General features: G+C 32.3%; 5 protein-coding genes and 2 long non-coding RNA genes across 9 annotated transcripts in view; 2 read left to right on the forward strand and 5 right to left on the reverse strand.

The window, feature by feature from the left end:
* LOC108744581 (serine protease HTRA2, mitochondrial-like) overlaps positions 1-1,897 on the forward strand; it is a 3,120-nt gene extending 1,223 nt beyond the window's left edge. Inside the window, exons 2-5 of one of the 3 annotated variants that reach the window (XM_025980356.1) lie at positions 61-482; positions 1,028-1,211; positions 1,340-1,538; positions 1,687-1,897. In XM_025980356.1, the coding sequence (XP_025836141.1) occupies positions 61-482; positions 1,028-1,211; positions 1,340-1,538; positions 1,687-1,858 (977 nt within the window). In that variant the 3' untranslated portion in view covers positions 1,859-1,897. Of the gene's footprint in view, positions 1-60; positions 483-1,019; positions 1,212-1,339; positions 1,539-1,686 lie in introns of those variants that run through there. The other 2 variants (XM_025980358.1, XM_025980357.1) reach the window with 2 other exon arrangements.
* Positions 1-2,913, reverse strand: part of LOC112906377 — a 4,782-nt gene extending 1,869 nt beyond the window's left edge. The window contains exons 1-3 of the mRNA XM_025980359.1: positions 2,462-2,913; positions 2,268-2,406; positions 2,066-2,208 (exon numbers count right to left, since the gene is read on the reverse strand). Coding sequence (XP_025836144.1) covers positions 2,066-2,208; positions 2,268-2,406; positions 2,462-2,563 — 384 coding nt within the window. The 5' untranslated portion in view covers positions 2,564-2,913. The remainder of the gene's footprint in view (positions 1-2,065; positions 2,209-2,267; positions 2,407-2,461) is intronic.
* Positions 2,914-3,207: 294 nt separating this feature from the next.
* LOC108744582 lies at positions 3,208-3,614 on the forward strand. The gene is made up of 2 exons (XR_001938983.2): positions 3,208-3,456; positions 3,518-3,614. It is a non-coding gene; the product is annotated as an uncharacterized LOC108744582 (long non-coding RNA).
* A 1,018-nt stretch (positions 3,615-4,632) lies between these two features.
* LOC108744579 lies at positions 4,633-5,280 on the reverse strand. Its single transcript, XR_001938982.2, has 3 exons — positions 5,129-5,280; positions 4,864-5,068; positions 4,633-4,782 (listed from the first exon to the last, which is right to left on the reverse strand). It is a non-coding gene; the product is annotated as an uncharacterized LOC108744579 (long non-coding RNA).
* A 7-nt stretch (positions 5,281-5,287) lies between these two features.
* On the reverse strand, positions 5,288-10,869 carry LOC108744577 (replication protein A 70 kDa DNA-binding subunit). Its single transcript, XM_025980362.1, is given in 7 exon segments — positions 5,288-5,458; positions 5,521-5,715; positions 6,554-6,812; positions 6,952-7,208; positions 10,096-10,369; positions 10,427-10,677; positions 10,730-10,869. Coding segments are annotated over 7 exon segments (1,377 nt in total). The 5' UTR covers positions 10,766-10,869; the 3' UTR covers positions 5,288-5,353.
* On the reverse strand, positions 7,382-8,156 carry LOC112906378 (replication protein A 70 kDa DNA-binding subunit-like). The gene is made up of 3 exons (XM_025980360.1): positions 8,016-8,156; positions 7,713-7,963; positions 7,382-7,655 (listed from the first exon to the last, which is right to left on the reverse strand). Exons 1-3 carry the CDS (start codon positions 8,049-8,051, stop codon positions 7,382-7,384), a joined length of 561 nt encoding a protein of 186 aa, XP_025836145.1. The 5' UTR covers positions 8,052-8,156.
* A 1,421-nt stretch (positions 10,870-12,290) lies between the features above and the next one.
* LOC108744605 (NPC intracellular cholesterol transporter 2-like) lies at positions 12,291-20,163 on the reverse strand. Its single transcript, XM_018480468.2, has 4 exons — positions 20,036-20,163; positions 18,750-18,860; positions 16,956-17,134; positions 12,291-12,696 (listed from the first exon to the last, which is right to left on the reverse strand). Exons 1-4 carry the CDS (start codon positions 20,109-20,111, stop codon positions 12,604-12,606), a joined length of 459 nt encoding a protein of 152 aa, XP_018335970.1. The 5' UTR covers positions 20,112-20,163; the 3' UTR covers positions 12,291-12,603.
* Positions 20,164-22,979: the final 2,816 nt, after the last annotated feature.

Consider the following 22,979-nt stretch of genomic DNA (forward strand, 5'->3'; position numbering starts at 1 on the left):
GTTATACACTGTTCAATCGTCAAAAATTGTTGCCTCAAGTAAAAGCAGCGAGTATACTAGATGGACTGCATGGAAGAAGGTCACAATATAATTTTATAGCAGATGTAGTTGAAAAATCTGCTCCTGCTGTAGTCTACATTGAAATCAAAGACAGCAGGAGACTCGATTTTTTCACAGGTAGACCTTCGACAGTTTCTAATGGATCAGGATTTATTGTAAAAGAAGACGGTTTAATTTTAACAAATGCCCATGTGGTTGCTAGTAGGCCCCATTCTATTGTTGAAGTACGTTTACATAATGGAATGATATATAAAGGTGTTGTTGAAGATATCGATATTCAAAGTGATTTAGCAACAGTTAGAATTAATGCTAAAAGTTTACCTACAATGAAACTGGGCAATTCATCTGAATTGAGGCCAGGTGAATTTGTTGTTGCTATAGGAAGTCCATTGTCTCTTAGCAATACTGTCACTTCAGGTGTGGTAAGTTAAAATGAGAAGATTTTTATTGTCTTTTGGAGGAATTAGAAGTAAAGTAATTCTAAGGATTAAGCATTAAATTTTACAAATATTACCTACATATTTATTATTTAATTATATTTTTTGATCTTTCAACTGATGATAAATGTGTTTAACAATATTGTAAGTAATATAATTCTAAAATAAATTATCAAATTAGATGATATTTAATTACAATAATTGTAAAATATGTAATCAATATTAGAAAATTTCATAAGACTATTCTGAAGCGAATATAAAAATTACCACAAAAGAAAATTGTTTCACGTAGGTACCTAATTTTTTTTAATTAATTCGTTTGTAATAATTTTTTTAAAAAGGAACTCGAAACAAATTTTAAATTTCACGATATTTATTATTACTTTATTCAGTAAAGTAAAATGCAGAACTTTTAATTACTGTTTCCTTAGTCATTATAGACATATTTTAATCTTACTTAATTCTAGTTTCTCCTTAAAGTTGAAAATGTAATCTTAAATTGCTTATATATATAAGAAATAGATTTTCAGGTGAGCTCTCCTAATCGTGCTTCACAAGAATTGGGACTTCATGGTAAGAATATGGAATACATTCAAACAGATGCTGCTATTACTTTTGGCAACTCGGGGGGGCCTCTAGTTAATTTAGACGGTGAAGCCATTGGAATAAACAGTATGAAAGTTACAGCAGGAATATCATTTGCAATCCCAATTGGTAATTTTTTTTAAATAGCAAGCATCGATAAGTTACTTCAATGGGTGGTCAGGAGCAGAGTTTCTTGCCCAATGTAGCATAGACTCCCTGGCGCCACCCTATATAATACAATAGAAAATCTTTTGTAGACTATGTAAAAAAATTTCTAATGAAAACCCAAGATACACCAAAAATATTAGGAAACAAAAAGAAATACATGGGAATTACAATGTTGACCTTGACTCCAGAAATATTAACGGAAATGCAACTGAGGAATCAAAAGATCTCCCCTGACGTGCGTTATGGTGTTTTAGTTTGGAAAGTTATTCTCGGATCACCAGCTTATAGGTCTAACATAATTTTACTTGATTATATTTTTTATACTATTCTTTTACCTTTTTTTGTTTTCAAATCTTTTTAATCAAAGCAGTGCTGGCGATTGCTTTAAATAAAAAGATTTACAATTTCTGTATTCATTTATCTTATTTAATTTTAGTGGAGGACTTAAACCTGGAGATATAGTAATTGAAATAAATAAAAAAGCTGTTAAGAGTGCACAAGATATCTACTCTATATTAGCTGATATAAAAACTAAAACTCTAGATATGAAGGTTATTAGAGGAGGTAAAATTTTATCAATAAATGTAGAACCTGAAGATATCAATTAACATTGACTTCAGAAAATAAAGACATATTGTTTTTTTTTTAAATTACTTTTATTTTTCATTCTTTTTTCCTACATTAATTCAGCAGGAATAAAAGGTATACAAAATAAATANTCATCTTCAACCATCGAAACATCATCTTGAGATGACTACAATGGTTATATGAGATAATCTATTGTGATTTAAATGATTTAGTTGTGGGGTACTTACAGATGAGCCCTGATGAGGTGTGTAGGATTGAGCCTTTGAAAGGCTTACTTTACTTAAAGGTAAATTGTTATATTCCACTTCAAATTGAGCTAAATTGCCTTCTTTTAATAAACTTACAAATTTAAATAACACAGTTGCTATTTCTATTAACAAAAAAAAAATGAGATATACATCACATATTAGACAAAATGACAAAGCATACCTTTTGGAGAACCATCTTCACAAATTGTATTAAACTCCTCATCTAATATGTCTTCTAATGCCTCTGCTATATCATTAATTTGTACATTTTCTTCACATAAACAGTACTTAGCCATATAATCGATAGACTCAGAAATAGTCTGCAAATTGCTTCAGATTATTTATTATTATTATTTACAAAAACTGAGAACCTACTTGCATATAGTTAGGCCCAGCCATACCATTGTCTATTGCTAAAGTTAACGCTGTCCAATTAGTGAATATATTTTCAACCACTTTTGTAAATGTTTCTTCCATTATAAGTAATAAATGTACTCAAAAAATTATAATATTAACTTTATCTTCACAATTCTTATTGCGAATTTTAAGCATTTATAAAATATAATTTCTGCGTTGTTTTAACATATTTTTGGTACAATAAACCTGCTTTTTAAAATATTATTGAACTTGATTTGTTTTAAAACTGAGGTTATGTTTATAAAAAATTAGGTTAGGCATAGAGGTTAGGGCTGGACATAGAAATAAACTTTGGGGTCAGTGATAGCAGCATAGCCGTAGAGAATGATAGAGTTCTGAATATTTGAATAAGCCTCTTCCTAATAGCCAAAATAGATTGAAAAACAATTCTTTAAACTTTCATCTACACCATAGATAATAGATCTACAAAGGGTCTACACCAATCGTTTGTGAACTTTTATGACGTAAATGATTTTTTGTGGCTAATTAGTTAGTTATTATTTATTAATTAATAAATTAAGGGCTTACGATAGTCAACATTTTTTTAAAATTAATTGTAAAATTGATTTCTTAGTACTGAATCAATCGAAAATTTTTTGTAAATTCAAATTAAAATATTTGTGAATGCGTGATTTGAAAAATAAATGTAATTTTCTTTATTTACTTATGACTTCATCATTTACCACCACTATTATCTATGGTTTTAACTTATCTATGATTTTAACCTATAAAAGTATCAGGAAAAACAAAAACAAACTGCTTTAGCGCTTAGATTAAGCAAAAATAGCAAAAACGGCAAAAACTTAATACATCATTAATACACAATCAAAAAATGTTTGATTTTGGAGATACGGTGGCCCTTATGCTGGGACTTTTGATAAGTATTGTTGGAATATTAGCCTGTCTGGGAGCATATTCTCGAAGTAGAGCAACTGTGGAACATATATGAGAAGGTAATTTTGTACTCAAAATAATAGTGATTTACTTTATTATTTTGTTTTATTGTGTTTTCAGACATCCCGACTGTGTTATTTTAAGTATGAAACTACTAAAAATAAGTGTAATAATTAAGTATTTTTCAATAAAGCAGCTTATGGTTATCTAAAGTCAATGACCTACTTTAAAAGCGACATATATTTTTACAGCAAAAAGTTTACTTTTTGTAATCTCTCTTATTATTATTATTAAGCAACTTAAGGAGAAACAGTGCAGTACTGGCATTAGTTAACATCTCTCTGTTTTCAGTTTTGATGTTTAAAAGTAGGGTCAACATAGAATTAATGCTAAAAAGAATATGTGTGAACTAGAGTGAGTTCAAATTGTTCCTTAAAGAATAATTGTGAAATGTTTATTTATTTTGACCAATAAGGCCATGCTTAAAGCACAATACAGTTGCTAGAATTTAATATATTTATACATTATAATTTTTATGGAAACAGAAACTTTAAAGTTCGTTTTAATTTCCAGATTCCTTTTTAATGAAATGTGGAAATCGAGATTCTTTGAGATTAGTATTCATTATTTATTAACTAAATATACTCTAAAATGGCTAATGAATCTTCTACTTGACTTACATTGTATTCTAAAGAATGGCAATGTAGATCAAGCAGAAGATTACTAAAAACTGCTATCTCTTGAGGTACTTTTTGAATAAATGAAAAAGACCAATCCTTTTTTCTCATAAATTATAATTACTAGTTAATTTGGAGAAACAAACCCAGACTATGACCATCATCATCAACATTGAATTATCTTTAGACAATAACGGCCGTAAAAGCTCTAGCCTTTTCATTATTCCAATATTTGATTATATTTTTACTGTTAAATACTTTTCACAACCCTTGCAACGTAGAAAGTTTAAGTAGTAATAAACTAATAAATANAGCCGGGCAAACTTTAACTTCGTAGGAGCCGCTACCTGAAGTTACTTTGAGTCACTCCATACCCTTCAATGAGTACGAGAGAGTAAACAGTATGACCCTTTGGTTGGCTACGGAAGAGGGGACTCACCACGAAATGGAAGGGATAAGAAAAGGAAAGAATCATCTCACTCGCACTCGCAGGATCAATGAGGAGCTCCTCGACTATACCTGAGGAGCACTCGGGAGTCAAAAGAGCCGGCTCTGGTCTATTGCATATAATAAATAAATAAATAAATAAACGTACTGAAGTGTCTGACTGATCAGTCAACTGTACATTCCTTTTCTTATGTTCCCTGCCTGTGGTTCGAGCAGTTATTGATGTCACATCAGAAGACGTTTTACAAACACCAATGACATCTTAAATTGCGTTTAAATTAATTATTGAGTATAATAAGTTATTTTAATTGTAATTATTATAATAAGAGTGAAAAGACATACCAATCAATGAACCCATTTCGATATTAGCAATTTGATTAATAGGTATAAAATTGTACTGAACTTGGGGAATTGACTTAGTATCATCAACACATTCTTGAATAATAGTGTCATTCGTAAAAGTCATTTCATAATCGTTGTTTAAGGTTGAGAATTGTTTGTTTGCTATTTTTAGTTGACATTTACTTATAAAATAAACTTTATCAACCTGAAAGTAATTTTATATTTATCTTGCTTTTAGATGTTCAACTGAATGTGATTTAAATACCTCTAAGAAGTCATAAAATTTATCAACTATCTCTCTAAAACCTGTAGCTTTTATTTCTCCACTTTCATCTAATAAATCTATTGAAAACAATTTGCCTTCTCCTCTAGCATTAGACCATGTACGAATGGGAGATTTGTTTACTATTCTAGCTTTAATAATTATAAGCATTAACAAATAAATCAAAATTAAATTAAACAAAATAAGGTAGGATTTGACACAAGAAGTTCAACAATTTAAATTATTATCTATTTTTGATAGTAAATATGCATTGTACTCCTTATAATCAATTGGATTTACTGCAAGGGCAGTGGTTTTTAGGCGATTCTCGTCCTATAAGATAAAAGTGATCCACTCATTAATTACTAAGAAAATAAGAAAGAAAAATAACTTACATTATACACTTCTGATTTGGTTCGGCACTTAAATACAAATTCCTTGAAATGTACTCTGTCTGCAATAGCAGCAAAAGCTTCTGGGTCGTTTTCTAGGGCTTCACCTGCCTCTTGAGCAGTTACACCAAGCATTTTCTCCGCTTCTGAATTGAACATATTAACCCACTGATTGCCTGACCAGTCACATATATTGAGCTTTAAACAAATGCAAAAAAGGATAAGGTGTTTTTATAGGCAATTGACCTAGCAGACGTTTAGCGTGATTAATATGGTGTTTCCATTATGTGAGTTCATACAATAGTGTTTAGTATACGTTACTAGTATAAAAAATCTTCTTTCAATGGCATATTTTATTTTAAACTGCAACAAGAATCGCAGAAAAATTGAAAGGAAAGTTTTTATGCTATCAAAAATATTTTTGAAGTGAAACTTCTTTACACAAGGTAGAGTAAGTTCGTTTCATGCGAGTTGCTATGTAACGAAATTATGCAATGTATGTCCCCCCTCTACTCGGCTACGTAGTAGAGGGGATCGCTTGAGGCGTGAGCGCGTTTCAATGCAACGTTCGTTACAGGCAACTCCGGCATGTATAATGTAAAATTTAAATTCATAGTTACAAATACCATTAAACCAATTCTTTAACCCCTATCCCGGTATGTTTGTGTGTTTGAAGAAGATTCACTTCAGTAGAGTGTTATACAATTACACGTCGTATTTTTTTTAAAAGTTAGGTGAAGTAGGTTGGTAGGACACCTGCTCAATCATGAAAGGTTAGACATGTTAGAGGCAGAAACGGGAGTAAAAATGAGTAGGGATAGACCTAGATTAGAATACTGTTCGTAAATAGTTAAGGATGTAGGGTGTTTTAGTTTTAGGGAAATGCGAAGATTAGCTCAGGATTGGAAATGTGGAGGTGTGTGATCAACCAGTCTTAGGACTGACGACCTTGATGAAAATAATTTTCTATTTCTCATTTTTTTATGTTCAAAAGCCAATTATGTAGGACTCTTAAATTTTCATAATAAAAAGTTACCATTAAAATATATCGATATTTGAAGTTAGTAAATTCCGCGTTGCATTTTTCACATCTGTACATTCCATTTTGGAGATCGATGACTTTTTTATTACATTCTTCAGTAGGACAGGCTTTATAAAGAGCATTTTCGGTCTTGATAAGCAACACTGTGGCTTTTACTTGGAAATAGTCACCCTTTTCGGCATTCCCCAGTTTGTTTAATTTTACTTCCTCAAAATTCATCCAAGGTGCTGAAATTGCTCCTCCAGCTCCAGACCTATTAAAATAAAAAAGTACCCATTAGAACAGATCGGTGGACACATGCGAGAATTTTAGAACAATTAGCTTCCCATGCGTCTCTTGCAGAACGGTTGCGAAATGGATCTTATCAATTCAATAGCAAAAACAGGCATTACCTTACACTTAAGTTGGTAACTGTATTATTGGAACCTCCATTATCGAACCATCCTCTTAAACGATGGGCTTCAGGAATATCAGGATTGATTTTTAAATGTGTACTGCTTAAGACGGATATATTCTTTCCTCCATTAAATTCTCCAACTCTGGCGCCTTTCAATGCGAGTATCGGTTGGGAAGAACCGTCAAAGTTTTCAGCATCTCTACCCCACAAAGTAATTTCAATCTGTAAAAATACAACACTACAATCTTGATATTATTTCAACATATAAATAAACAATAGATCAGGAACATGTGAGTTTTGCTTGTCTACTGCAGAGCCGGGCAAACTTTAACTTCGTAGGAGCCGCTACCTGANTCTTTTCCATTTTTTTTTATATTAGTTATTAGCTTAATAAAGTTTATTTAATTTATTAAATGGGCAAAAACTTACTTGTTCTGGTAAGGGCTTAAACTGGAAATTGGATGTATCACTGAATCTTGCAATGAAGTATTTAATGAAGAATTCAAGTTACTTGATTGATTGTGAGAGACAGTACTTCTTTCTTCCTGGGGGTGTGCCTTTGTGCCATTTGAGGTAGTACTATTCTGTTCGCTTGAACTGCAAGAAATTTCATCGTCTGGTAGTTGTACAGGAGATCCAATTTTGGAGCAAGTATCTCCAGGCACTAACAATTCAAGATCAAGTATGACCAAGACTCGTCTGAAAAAAATTAGCGTAACAAAAAGAAAAGAAAAGAAGTTGTCATAAATTTCTTACTTGTCACCTCTCCCTGAGTTATTGATAACACTTGTTATGTGCTTTTTTATCTTTATTATAGAATTGCATTTCAATTCACCAGCTACTATCAATTCATTTATATGAGTAGACAACATTGCAAATGATATTAAATATTTTCCATCTGACAGTAACAGTCGATAACGTTCCTTGTCGGAGCTTCCTGATGCTATTTTCTTGCTACCAAGAATTTGCATGATAGGGTTCTCAAATGTGCCCCCCTTCATAATAATCTGAAAAAATATGTTCTCACACTTACATTGTTTATGCAATAAAGTAACATACACTTAGAGCTCCCTCTGACAATTTGGGCAGAGTCATGATGATATATGCACAAGAAAAAAACTTAAAATATTTGTTAAATTGGCTTGATTAGACTATTTTGGCGGTAAAAAATGTATTAAATAGGTTCAGTCATAGATTACGGTTTAGCTCATAGACTATAGACGTATCTATGGTTCATGAATGATTCATAGATAAAACGGCTGTGTTCCGATATCCAGCCTTCTGATTAGCCCGAGCTATTATGCTTTTCGCCTCCATTTTGGTCTCTGCTCTACATTCTCCCGAATATGTGTAATGGGTCAGATTACATATTCGATCCATGGATAGCTGCTCTATCTTACACGATTCACGCCATAACTCCCCTAATGGATCAGATTACCCCTTAACTCTATTAGTGATGCAACAGACCTCTGCTTCCGCTTCATTAATTACGGAAGTTCTGCATAACAAAATCTTATTTCTCATTTTCTTGAAAATCAATTTATACATCGGAACAATAAAACAAGTCAACAATGATACTGCCTCTGTGCAAATAACATTATTATAGTTAAAGGCCTAAATGTATTTCCTAGTATTTCGTATGTTGATATTTTTCAAACTTTATTCTCTTATTAGTTTCCTACTTTAATCTAAAAACATCCAAGATTTTCAGTTCCCCTTATAGTCCTCATAATAATTTCATTTTAAAAATACTAATACAGTTATAAAGTTTTTTGCATAGTGTTTGCTCAGTGGTGTAAATTTTAAGTTAAAAGTGCAATTTTGAAGCCAAAAAGAAGTTCCATTTGAGATTATTTTGTTGATATTAACGATGGAAGTGCTAAATGCAAAATTTGTGACAAAATATTCGCGAAAAGGGCGCACGGCCACTTTATTAAAGAGTCAACTAAAATCTTTATTCTTAGTCTACCGCGTCTATGTTGTGCTTACCACGCGTTCGAATACTAGTTGCCACGTACTTTCCTTTCAGGGCATTTAACGGCTTGCTATGTCCACTAAAAGGGTTTTCTCATGTCCGTAGGCTACTTTACACCTGCACTTTACCTCTAGATGCTCCGGGGTTCTTTAGTTTGCCATATCGTGCGTATTGCGAACCGATAAGGTGAGCACCCTAGGGCAGAGCCGGACTGCGTCCAGAAAAAAGCTGGTTATGTCCCTGTATCTACTTAAGGTACTTGAAAAATGCGAAAAAAGGACGATGTAATTATAGAGCCAATATTATATTAAAGTGAACACATTTAAGAGCATTTTGGTTGTTTTATTTATTTATTTTAAAAATGCTTCACAAAGAATCAACTAGAATTTTCAGATATTAGAAACCATGCTGCTGCAAGATGTAACGTTAGATATCTATCTATTCGATGTCATTGCGTAGTAAAGTAATTGAATAGTAATTGTATTTCTTAAATAAGTTCATAAGCGTAGTAGTAGTAAAATATTTTTTGTAATTAAAGTAGTATTATTATTATAAATAAGTAATTAAATTTAAGGAATTGACTTAGTATNAGGTCTTACAAAATTATAAATATCGAGTATACAAAAAAAAAAATGAAAAATGCAATTTTAACGTAATTTTTCAGTTTTAAGAAGCGATTTCTATATTTAAATCCAAGCAGAAAAAAGTTAGACAAAAATTTCGGATTTGTTTTTGAAAATAATAGTGTTTTGAATTTAAAGTGTCATTTCGTTAATAAATCGGGTTAACAAAAAAATCGCATTAATAAAATAAACATAGAACTTTTAAATATGCATAGCTTTTGAGTTAAAGCCGAAAAAATAGAATGCAGACAAAGTTACTCCGTTTTCAAAAATTCACCTCAGTATTTAATTGCATTCTTCGATTAAGTTCTTTATTGAATGGCAATCAGTAGCCTAATTGCATGAATGTTATTAGGTAAAGATCATGATTTTAGATGTAAAAAGTTTAATGTAAAGGCATTTTATAATTCTGCTGTATTCATTGATTATTCAGAAAAGCATCATCCCTAATCGATCTAGATAATCAACGTTCTTTTCCATTTTTTTTTATATTAGTTATTAGCTTAATAAAGTTTATTTAATTTATTAAATGGGCAAAAACTTACTTGTTCTGGTAAGGGCTTAAACTGGAAATTGGATGTATCACTGAATCTTGCAATGAAGTATTTAATGAAGAATTCAAGTTACTTGATTGATTGTGAGAGACAGTACTTCTTTCTTCCTGGGGGTGTGCCTTTGTGCCATTTGAGGTAGTACTATTCTGTTCGCTTGAACTGCAAGAAATTTCATCGTCTGGTAGTTGTACAGGAGATCCAATTTTGGAGCAAGTATCTCCAGGCACTAACAATTCAAGATCAAGTATGACCAAGACTCGTCTGAAAAAAATTAGCGTAACAAAAAGAAAAGAAAAGAAGTTGTCATAAATTTCTTACTTGTCACCTCTCCCTGAGTTATTGATAACACTTGTTATGTGCTTTTTTATCTTTATTATAGAATTGCATTTCAATTCACCAGCTACTATCAATTCATTTATATGAGTAGACAACATTGCAAATGATATTAAATATTTTCCATCTGACAGTAACAGTCGATAACGTTCCTTGTCGGAGCTTCCTGATGCTATTTTCTTGCTACCAAGAATTTGCATGATAGGGTTCTCAAATGTGCCCCCCTTCATAATAATCTGAAAAAATATGTTCTCACACTTACATTGTTTATGCAATAAAGTAACATACACTTAGAGCTCCCTCTGACAATTTGGGCAGAGTCATGATGATATATGCACAAGAAAAAAACTTAAAATATTTGTTAAATTGGCTTGATTAGACTATTTTGGCGGTAAAAAATGTATTAAATAGGTTCAGTCATAGATTACGGTTTAGCTCATAGACTATAGACGTATCTATGGTTCATGAATGATTCATAGATAAAACGGCTGTGTTCCGATATCCAGCCTTCTGATTAGCCCGAGCTATTATGCTTTTCGCCTCCATTTTGGTCTCTGCTCTACATTCTCCCGAATATGTGTAATGGGTCAGATTACATATTCGATCCATGGATAGCTGCTCTATCTTACACGATTCACGCCATAACTCCCCTAATGGATCAGATTACCCCTTAACTCTATTAGTGATGCAACAGACCTCTGCTTCCGCTTCATTAATTACGGAAGTTCTGCATAACAAAATCTTATTTCTCATTTTCTTGAAAATCAATTTATACATCGGAACAATAAAACAAGTCAACAATGATACTGCCTCTGTGCAAATAACATTATTATAGTTAAAGGCCTAAATGTATTTCCTAGTATTTCGTATGTTGATATTTTTCAAACTTTATTCTCTTATTAGTTTCCTACTTTAATCTAAAAACATCCAAGATTTTCAGTTCCCCTTATAGTCCTCATAATAATTTCATTTTAAAAATACTAATACAGTTATAAAGTTTTTTGCATAGTGTTTGCTCAGTGGTGTAAATTTTAAGTTAAAAGTGCAATTTTGAAGCCAAAAAGAAGTTCCATTTGAGATTATTTTGTTGATATTAACGATGGAAGTGCTAAATGCAAAATTTGTGACAAAATATTCGCGAAAAGGGCGCACGGCCACTTTATTAAAGAGTCAACTAAAATCTTTATTCTTAGTCTACCGCGTCTATGTTGTGCTTACCACGCGTTCGAATACTAGTTGCCACGTACTTTCCTTTCAGGGCATTTAACGGCTTGCTATGTCCACTAAAAGGGTTTTCTCATGTCCGTAGGCTACTTTACACCTGCACTTTACCTCTAGATGCTCCGGGGTTCTTTAGTTTGCCATATCGTGCGTATTGCGAACCGATAAGGTGAGCACCCTAGGGCAGAGCCGGACTGCGTCCAGAAAAAAGCTGGTTATGTCCCTGTATCTACTTAAGGTACTTGAAAAATGCGAAAAAAGGACGATGTAATTATAGAGCCAATATTATATTAAAGTGAACACATTTAAGAGCATTTTGGTTGTTTTATTTATTTATTTTAAAAATGCTTCACAAAGAATCAACTAGAATTTTCAGATATTAGAAACCATGCTGCTGCAAGATGTAACGTTAGATATCTATCTATTCGATGTCATTGCGTAGTAAAGTAATTGAATAGTAATTGTATTTCTTAAATAAGTTCATAAGCGTAGTAGTAGTAAAATATTTTTTGTAATTAAAGTAGTATTATTATTATAAATAAGTAATTAAATTTAAGGAATTGACTTAGTATNTTTGATATTATTTTATTTTTATGTACAGATAGATGTCGTTTATAAAAATTCTGTGAAAGTGCAGTGTTTGTTTTTTTTTTTGGCATTTATTTAATAGATAAGGTACAAAACATACAGCAAATAGAACATCTTAAGTGAGTTTAACCACTACTAATTAAAATACCGATAATGTTATATAATTCAATAAGCGTATCTTTTTATTAACTTTTAGTTTAGATTTAAAAATTCACAGTAAGTCCATACTCTTTAAAATAAGTACTTACGTAAGTATACATATAAATAATTAATTACTTAAATAAAATAGTAATACAATTGTTAATAAGCGATCAGTAAAAGAATAGGTACTATTGCTGTATACGTATCTCATTTTAAGCAGACATTACAGACGTTCTTATTACAAAACACGCAAATGATTTTGCTTCAGGATCGATAAGTGAGAACCTGAGGCGTAAGTTGGAAATCTGAAAAAACAGAAAATATATTTAAAAGATAAAGTAGGTATAGATGGCATCCGGTACCCGGCAGATCTGGCACTCTTTTTAGGATCCGTCCGGGTATCGGATAATGACCTCGTTACCCGGTGAATAGATACATTGGTTTTTTTGAACAAATGATGTACTTTATATACATTTTAGTTTGCACCACTTTAGCCATTATAATTAACATCATCACGATTTTGGGGTGGTTAGACCTAAGACTGGCTGAACACGCACCTCCACTCTTTCCTACCCCGAGCTAATCTTCGTATTTCCCTAAAACTAGAGCACCCCACTCCTTAACTATTTGTAAACAGTAATATAATCTAGGACTACTTCTACGACTTTTGTTTCTAATATGTCTCTAACTTGCCTCTCATGTCTGAGAAGGTGTCATATCAACCTACCTAGCCTACTTCTTATTTGGTTACGTGACATTTTGTGTTAGGAGTGGAATTGAAGCGGGTTGGAGAAGAATATTTGAAGAATTCCATGGAATATTCTAGAACGCTGCATTGACCAACTTTCTGGAAATTTCTACCGATTGCGAATAACCCCAGCAAACGACATATTGTTGGAAAGCTCCCGAAGAGAGAAGAACGAATTCGAAGTCATCTGGAAGTTTTCACGAATCGCGAATAACCTTATCAAGTCATATATCTTTAGGAAGCTCGCTAAGAAAGAAGAACGATTTTACCAAAATCGAAGAATTTCATCGAAATTTCTAGAACTTACAACCAGAGGTATCAAAGCAAAAATGGAAGAACAAATAAAAGCTTTACTGACAATGATGGCAAAAATTAAAGCAGACATGAAAACGGATAAGAAGATATGAAATAGAAAATGGAAAAATTCCAAGAAGAAATGAAACTGGGGAAATAAGAATTAAAAACTTAAGAAGGAAAGAAGCAGCGCATGATGAAGTGAAAGAAGAATTAAAAGCAACTCAAGAAGAAACGAAAGAAGGACAGGAAGAGATGAAAGAAAACTTGAAAGCAGTTCAAGAAGATATCAATAAAGGACAGGAAGAGATGAAAGAAGAGTTCAAGGCAGCTCAAGAAAACATTGAAACAGAAAATGGAATCAGGAAGTAATAAATAATATGAGAATGGAGGACAAGATAAACGATTTTAGAAATGAAATGGAAAAGAAGATAGAAGAAAGGGAAATCAATATGGAAAAGAAGGTAGGGGAAAGGGAAATCAAATGCAACAGAAGATAGAAAATAGGGAAATTAAGATCAAAAAGAAGTTAGAGGAAATGAGAGAACAAATGAGAGATGAAATTGAAAAGATTAAACTACTAGCCACTGCAAGGGTTGACGATTGCGGTGCAGAACTAGCAATTTTCGATAGGAAGATTTCGTGGTCCTGTTATGCAATTTGGAACAGCAGCAGAGGTAAACGCATGGACAAGTAACAGTACTAGTAATTTCTATACGAGGAGAGACGCTAGATATACACCATGAAATACCCGACTATGAATATTATGACTTCCACCATCTTGTGAATCGTTTAGAAATGAGATGCGGCGATAAACATCTACAACAAGTACATCAGACACAAAAGAAAAGCCGTAATTAATGAAGTAACGAGACTCTTCAACAATTTGTGTCCGATGTGGAGCGCTTCTTAAGATTAGTCAACCGTTTTATCCCTCAAGAGTTCATAGATCAACTGGCAGTACATTTATCGGTGAAGTCAAGGACGATGAACTACAGAAAGTCCTTAAACTAGAACGTCCCAAGACTCCAAGTGAAACATTGTCACATGCTCAGGAGTTCGGAATTGAAAAATAAGCTTCCAAAAGTTATGTACGAGTGCGACAAGCCAAAACCGACGATGGCACAACAATAAAAGAAGGTATCGTGTCGCTCACCAAGGAATGCTTAATCGATTTGACGAAAACCATTGCTTAAAACACGGGAGAACGGATCCCAAAATGTTAAGAATGTGCAATGACTGGCCATTTTGATCGAGGCTGTAAGAATTATAATAGTAGTCAAAAATTCTGGAATTGCAGAAGAATGGGTCACTTAAATCGAGATTGCCCCTCAAGAAAACGAAATCCAAAATGTTGGAGATGTGTAAGGATTGGTTGTTATGCTCGAATCTGCAAGAATTCCAGTTGTCGTCCGAAGTGATGGAATTGTGGAAGAATTGGTCACCTATGTCAAGATTACCCTTTAAACAATACACCATTTTTCAACGAAGATAGGCGATAGTCGGAAGGACAGATAACACGAGGGTTACAGGGCTACACCTATGTGACTTCAATATCAGGCATCGCGTGGAAAACTGCAAACATTGCTCATCTTCGAAGAAGAGGGAAGAACTTGCATCGATCTGCTGTAATTTAACCTTCGTCCAGCTTGAGGGATCCTGGAAAGATAAGAAATTAATCGAATATCAGACGAAAGACGAAGGTATTGACCCAATAAAGAGACGAAAAGAAGCTGGCATCTCAACACCATCGTGTAGAGATATGAGCCAAACAACGTGTTATATAGGGTTGTTCGGAAAGTCATTTCGTTTTTTCCCGATAGAGGATTTAATTGTATTCTTTTGCACCCAACTTCACATTTAAGCCGTATAATTTTTATATGCTTTAAGAGGTCATATAGCAAGGCTTGTGTGTGAAAAATTCCAGTTAATTCTACGCAGTAGTTTTTGGTTGGTGCCCTTTTAAATATGGAGAGCGATAAGCAGAATTTTCGACATATCTTACTGTTTTACTACAGAAAGGGTAAAAATGCTGTTCAAGCCAGAAAGAAATTGACTGATGTGTATGGAGAAGGTGTGTTGACAATACGCCAGTGCCAGAACTGGTTCGCTAAATTTCTATCCGGCAATTTTGATGTCGAAGATGCACCACGTTCGGGAAGGCCGGTTGAAGCTGGTAAAGACGCGATAAAGGCATTAGTTGATGTGAACTGGCGAATAACAACACGTGAGATCGGATTGAGGTTAAATTTATCAAATTCAACAGTTTATGACCACTTGAAAGGCCTGGGATTATCCCCGAAGCTCGATGTATGGGCTCCCCATGTTCTCACAGAGAGAAATCTGTGTCGCCGCATTGACGTCTGCGATTCGCTTCTCAAACGTCACGAAAATGATCCGTTTTTGAAGCGCATCATCACTGGGGACGAAAAATGGGTTGTATACAACAACGTCAAACGCAAGAGGTCATGGAGCAAAAAAGATGAACGGGCTCAAACCATCTCCAAAGCCGATATTTACCAGAAAAAGGTGATGCTGTCTGTTTGGTAGGATTTTAAAGGAATCGTTTTTTTTGAGTTTTTACCGGATAACACAACGATTAATTCGGAAGTCTACTGTCATCAGCTGGACAAACTGAATGATGCACTTCAACAGAAAAGGTCAGAACTAATCAACAGGAAAGGTGTAGTGTTTCACCAAGACAACGCGAGACCTCACACAAGTTTGGTCACCCGCCAAAAGCTTTTACAGCTTGAATGGGATACAATGCTACACCCACCATATTCTCCAGACCTGGCATCATCGGATTATTATTTGTTCCGGTCACTCCAAAATTTTTTAGATGGTAAAACCTTCATCTCAAATGAGGAGGTCAAAAACCTCCTCGATCAGTTTTTTGCCAGCAAAGACAAAAATTTTATGAGCGTGGAATTATGCTACTACCAGAAAGATGGCAAAAGGTGTTGGACCAGAACGGTCAATATATAATTTAATAAAGTATTTGTTTATTATACGAAAACTGTCTTTCATTTCCACAAAAAAAAACGAAATGACTTTCCGAACAACCTTATAAAACGACACGTTAGTGGGTAAATTCCATATCAAACGAAAACTTATTGGACCTGGTGAAATTCCCTTACCTTGAAACGTGGTTTTTTGAAAAGGATGTGGAAGAGTTCGGATTAAACCAGAAACAATCTACAAATGGTACATCCGAAAAATAGGGCGTCAGAAGTCCTAGAAGCAATCCAGACAAGAGAGGGACATTTCGGCGTTACGAAAACTCTAAAGAAGGTATACGAGCGATTTTATGGGTCACGAAGAAGAAACGACTTACAGGTATGATACACTCGGGCATGGCTGCCAAAAAGAGCCCTAAGACAAGGAGTCGTGGATGCATGCAGCAGTGAAAAAAAAATATTTAATTAAAATAGAAATTCTTTTTCTGTTTAATGAATGTAGTGGTACGGTTTCATGTTTCGTCGGCTATAAAAAAATTGATTACAAAAAATTGTTACTTACCGTAGGGTACGCCGAGTTCACGGGCATTATCAATCGATAAGACCCTGGTTCACTTTTTTCCAAAGGGCATCTTGTATTAATTAAATTGTTGCACCCTACTGGGTCTGGAAGGTTGTAATTAATTGAAATAATGCTAAAGGATGCCCTCACTGTGACATTAAAACCATCTAATTCGTACGCTATAAATTAATAATTTTTTAATTTATAATAATTGAGCTATTATATAAACTAATTTACTGTGTATTTTTTGAATTAAAAATGATGTAATTTTACAACAGAAATAAAACACTTGATCTCCGGGATAACAATAATTTTCAGGGGCGGACTACTTGAGGCCTCTTTGGGCTGCACCTCAGGGCCACGTGGACACAAAAGGCCCTCAGCCTCAATTGAAAACAATAGACTATATTGTGAAGAAAAAATATATGAAATTAAAAAAAATCCGATCATAAGGTTGACAACCCTTCAATCAATTAACCCGTGTTCGTTTCTTTAGAACGAAACATGGAATTCCCCGTCGCTTGTTTTCGGTGTATTATGGAGATCTACCCGTCGCTTATCGCCCGACGCAATTTTGTTTTTTTTTTTCTTCTGTTCTCGTCGTCAAAGTAACAAATTGACTCTGTTAATGTTTTTTTGTTTTTTTTTCCTATACCGTATACCTACATCATTACAGACAACAACAACAACAGTTTTTTTTGAGAAAATAATACTTAGTTGAGTATTTGAGTAGGCCCCTAAGTAGTATTAGCCCAGGGTCCCATAAATTCACTATCTGCCTTTGATAATTTTTTACAGATTTATGTACATATATACCTATCAGGGATCGACAAGTAATTTTAGATGTGGACCGGATGTTTAAAAATGACAAGAGTGCCTTAAGCTCAAACATATTTTATTATCTACAGGAAAATATTTTTTTAAATAACTTATTTGAGTAATTTACTTTCAAAAAATTTTTGGAGATCCAGTTTTTGACCTCCCGCGATCCGCTAGTTGCCTACCGTTGGTGTATATTATGGAATTCTATTGGACTATTCTTCTTTATGCTTTTTGAGTGCTAGCATTTTAAAGAATGAGCACACCTCGCATGATATTTTTTTAAATGAAATTTGGATTCTGTGCTAAACTTCGTAGGTTATTGCCCTCATTATTTATAGTTTGATCATAGACGGCAGAAGTTGATGCATTCAGATGAAAACGCAATTCGACTTAAGAGCGATGTTTTTCACTATAGTAAATATGTCACTCCCCCTTCGTCACTCTAGTAATTGAAAATGACTTTCTATCATATCTAATGAAAATTTTTAAGAACTTCGTAGGTTATTGCCCTCATTATTTATAGTTTGATCATAGACGGCAGAAGTTGATGCATTCAGATGAAAACGTAATTCGACTTAAGAGCGATGTTTTTCACTATAGTAAATATGTCACTCCCCCTTCGTCACTCTAAACCACACTTTCAGCAACCCCCCTAAGTTTAAGTAATTGAAAATGACTTTCTATCATATCTAATGAAAATTTTTAAGAACTGCCAAGTTAAGAAGAAGATTAAAATGAAATTGATGAACTGCGAACGTCACATTTTCCCAGATCCAGGGGGGATCTCTTGTTATACCTCGCCGCGCTAAGCAATACCCCTCCTTTTCCCTTATTTGTGAACGTATTCTATGAACGGCCCCTTAATACGACATTGACTAATCTATGAAATATCTCATCAGAAGCAAATACCCCCTAGATGGCGATATATTGCCTATACTTGTATTTATGTAAACATATATTGTATACACTTACGAGCTGTAAAATTTAAAATAAGTTGAACATCACTCCCTTTGATAAGGGGACAGGGTTGTGAGGTACATCCGGATACATCTACGGAGTCTGGTAGAGGAGTATCGTTATTACCTGCATACAGAGATGTGCAAAATAGTTTTTTAAAAGTATTTAAATACAAAATGAAAATACTTTTTTGATTTGTTATTTCAAATGTGAAATACAAAATAGATTTCACTTTTGTATTTTAAATGCTAAAAGCAAAATACGCATTTTCAAAATACATTTTTCAAATAAATACTTTTTTGTAGTACCTANAGTTTTTTTATCTTTATGTTATAGTTTCTTCAGTTCAGTAACAAATAATTTTTCTATATGCTCCCTTATTTACCTTTATCACCAGTTTTAATTGGAAAAAGACACTAATACCAAAATAGTTTGTTTACCGTGAAAGATCAGAGCTAAAATAGGGTTGCAAATAATTTTATTAATGTAAAATCAACATCAATCATTTTATATTGAAATATTTACAATCCCATTTTGTTCCCGATCTTTTACACATTATAATAAGAGAAAGGAATGAAACCCATAATTTCTTTAGCTTTGGGTTCATCTATTAAGTGAAGTTTTTCGAATGGTTTTCTAAGAATTTTGGATTATACCTATGCATTTATTAGCACACCTCAATATCTTGTAGTTCTCAGTTTTACACAGCTGGCATAAATTAATTCGATATTTTTTGCAGGCTGTTTTGTCGTAATTCATAGAATTTCGTAGTTTCTTGCTAAAGGTCCAATAAGTTGTGATTTGGCAGGTGCTGATATCAATTTAGAACTTCAAAATTCCATGGACCATGACATTGAACCCGGAAAACAATATTGATCTAATATTTTAGATTATCCATTTCCGAGAAGTTTAGAATCTTTTGGGTCTCTCTTTAGTTAAAGAATTAGAAGGCATGCATGGAATGTCTCTTTGTCATCTTTTTTAACTTCTAATATCTTTAATGATCAATGTGAGCAACTTTTATTCGTCATTTTATGTATTGTTAGATCAGTGATACTAACAAAACTTTAAATGGCAAAAATGTATTTTGCATTGTACACATAGAAAATACATTTGGAAAAGTATTTTAAATAAAATACAAAATGCTTTCCTCAAAAAAGGTATTTAAATGCAAGATAAAAATAGGTATTTTTTATTTCGAATTCGTTATAAAACCATTAATTACAAATTTCAGAATGGGTCAATTATTGATAAAACTAATCACAAATACCATTGATAATGTGTAAAAGTTTTAAACTTACATGCATCTAAATCCGTAACGACACCCGCTTCTACAGCAATTAATCCAAAAAGAGTAATAAAAACAAATTTTAACATCTCAACTAAACTATTGCAGATGTATATCTTACAGCAACAATTTCAAATACTAACTGACCTTATCACAATCAATTTATATAAATATTAGTAATCATAAGATAAGATACAAATATCGTTCAAACTAATTTTTAATATTAGTAATTTTTAAACCAGTGACGTCGCTCCAATAATTTATTTAAAATTACCAAATTAATAAAGGGTAAAACTGATACATAGTATTGCCATTAAAACAATAAAAGTCTCAATTCTATTAAAGTACGTATATTTTATTATGTAGCTAATTTTCATATTTTTAAAGTATTTTAATTTATTTCTTTATTGGTAAATATTATTGAGGTAATAAAAAAATTTCCCAAGTGCGACGCCTATGATGTAACTGCCTATACACCTGCAGTAGGTAATAAGTAATTACTCAGACGGAGCATTACATATTACGAAATAATTTATGTAGTTTTAACGTAAGTTAGAATTGACAAGTATCGTCTATCAATAATTAAACAAAAAAACATTTGCAGGTGTGCACTTAGCTGAAATACTCTTAATCAATCATAATCAGCAACTTGTATGTATTTCTGTTCATGGTTATTTTTAAAAATTTTAGTTCTTGTCTTCATTGTAAGTAGGTATCTAATATGAATTTTATTTAAATAACTAATTTTTATTCTTTAACTTAATTTTTTATTATATTTGTAACTTTTCTATATTTCACTTTAACGTTAGAAATAAAACACTATTTATTGTTTGTTCGACTTTAATAGAACATTTTCAAGAATTAAATACATAAATTTTAACAAATACAAATAATTTTTATTCCACTTATATAAAAAACATTTGAATTAATATTTGATTAATTGATTATACCATAGAAAAATGTTTTAAAATTATTACTACACGTTTGGCAAACTTTTAAACTGGAACAACCATTCGCAATAGAAATATTGTTTCATGAATTTCAAAGAGTCAAGAGTATTGGTAAGTCCGGTAACTAACTACTAGCTTTTAACTTAAGACTTGAATTTAAATTTTGATTAGTTATTTGGCTTATTAGTTTGTTCTTTATTAAGTTCATAGCAAAGAAAACTTGCTCGAATGAGTATGTTGACCCAAAGATCGTCAATATAGGTACCAAAAAACATTTTTTTTGTGGTCAAAGTATTCTGCAAGATTATTCCAAGTATCGAAAAAAGACAGTTCTGCTTTTCTAGCTCTCATAAGCTATTACTTACTATAAGACGTAAATTTCGAACTCCACAAATCATTACTTTTGAAAAACCTTTTGACAATGTTAAATGGAGCAAGATGTTAAATATACTTAAAAATGTAGGGATGAGTTACAGAGATAGAAGAGTGATACTTAGTTTTTATAAAGACCAACGGGCAGTTTTAGAGCTGGGGTTGTAACGTACAGAAGTAAGGGAGTTAGACAGGGATGCACACTGTTTGGGGTTCAATGATACTCCTTTTACCCATTTTGTTTCCATTTTCATTATTTACAAGTTGAAGAAAAATTCAAAGAATGTCTACGTATTGGATAATAAACAACTTTTCTATTTTGCAGAGGCAGTTATAGTGCCACCCCCCACAAAATCGAAATTTGCAAAATTATTCTTTTTTCTGTATGCAATAGTATTTTTAATTGTTAAAATCGTAAGCCTACAAGCAAATACTTAAAATGTTTTAAAGTGTTAATTTTTTGTTTGGTCAGGGTGGGTTACCCTCTTAGGAGTGGATCGTACTCATCATTTTCCTTTTTCAGGTAAACCATTGAAACAGATTATTAAAAAGCAAGATTGAATTTGAATTGTTAAATAATGAGGTAAATGTAATTTTAAACTTGCGTACAAATAATTAAAAAGAATTACGCAATTGGGCATTCCATTCTTCCATTGAACTTTTGAGAAGCAATTATCGTACCTAAAAATTCAAATTAAAAATTCTTCTTATAAATTATAACTTCTGCCAAAAGGTGGCACTTGTATATGTAAAAATTCCGCACTGATTCTGATATAACCTGATAGGTGGCAGCATCTACCTTATTTTCTAATAATTTTGCCCAAACATCATTAAAATGCATACAGTTACAATTAAATAATTTTATTTTCATAAAATTTAAATTTCGATATTTTATATCCTCTCTACCACACCCAAATTTCGTCAATTTCTCTACATTCCTAATTCCTACAATGAAGTAACATTATTTTTTTAACGATTGCTTGTTATAAACTTAACATATTAATTATCGTGTAAAACGGAGGTAGAAAGTCATTAACATATTTATACATCTAATTAGGCAAGCGGATTAATGTAATAAAATTTTATTTATGCTATAAACAGATAAATAATTTGGTCTTTTATTATTTGTTTAAGTATGGAACGACCTATTTCAGCTGAAAAATCATATAAAATAAACAATTTCTTTTCATTTCATATTAGGAACATGAATTTTTAATTAAACTGTGCCCCGTCGGAATACGTTAGAAGTAGCTACGTCTGTTATATTTTTCCAGTTTTATCTGATGCTTTTTATTTTATTTTTTTTCTATTTCATTTAGAAAATTAACGACGAAAACAAAAATTTCGTATTTCTTTTAATTTTTATCTTTCATTTGTTAACAGATATGAAAATGATAAATGGTATAAAGAAATAAAATAGTTGGCACACATTAACATTTATGTTTACCTGTAAAATGTAATGTATTTTGTGATAGTTTTATGTAAAACTTTTGTTTATAATTTTGAATTAAATTAAGCCAAACTCATTAAAATGTATTTGAAAAATACCTCTACAATCGTTTCGAATCTTCGGACGACTACTCCTTTTTCAAGAATACTAAACATTTCAATGCGTTTGATTTAATTTAATTGAAA

Source organism: Agrilus planipennis, unplaced genomic scaffold (genome assembly GCF_000699045.2).
Source record: "Agrilus planipennis isolate EAB-ADULT unplaced genomic scaffold, Apla_2.0 scaffold47, whole genome shotgun sequence".
In the NCBI taxonomy this organism is placed as follows: Eukaryota; Metazoa; Arthropoda; class Insecta; order Coleoptera; family Buprestidae; genus Agrilus; species Agrilus planipennis.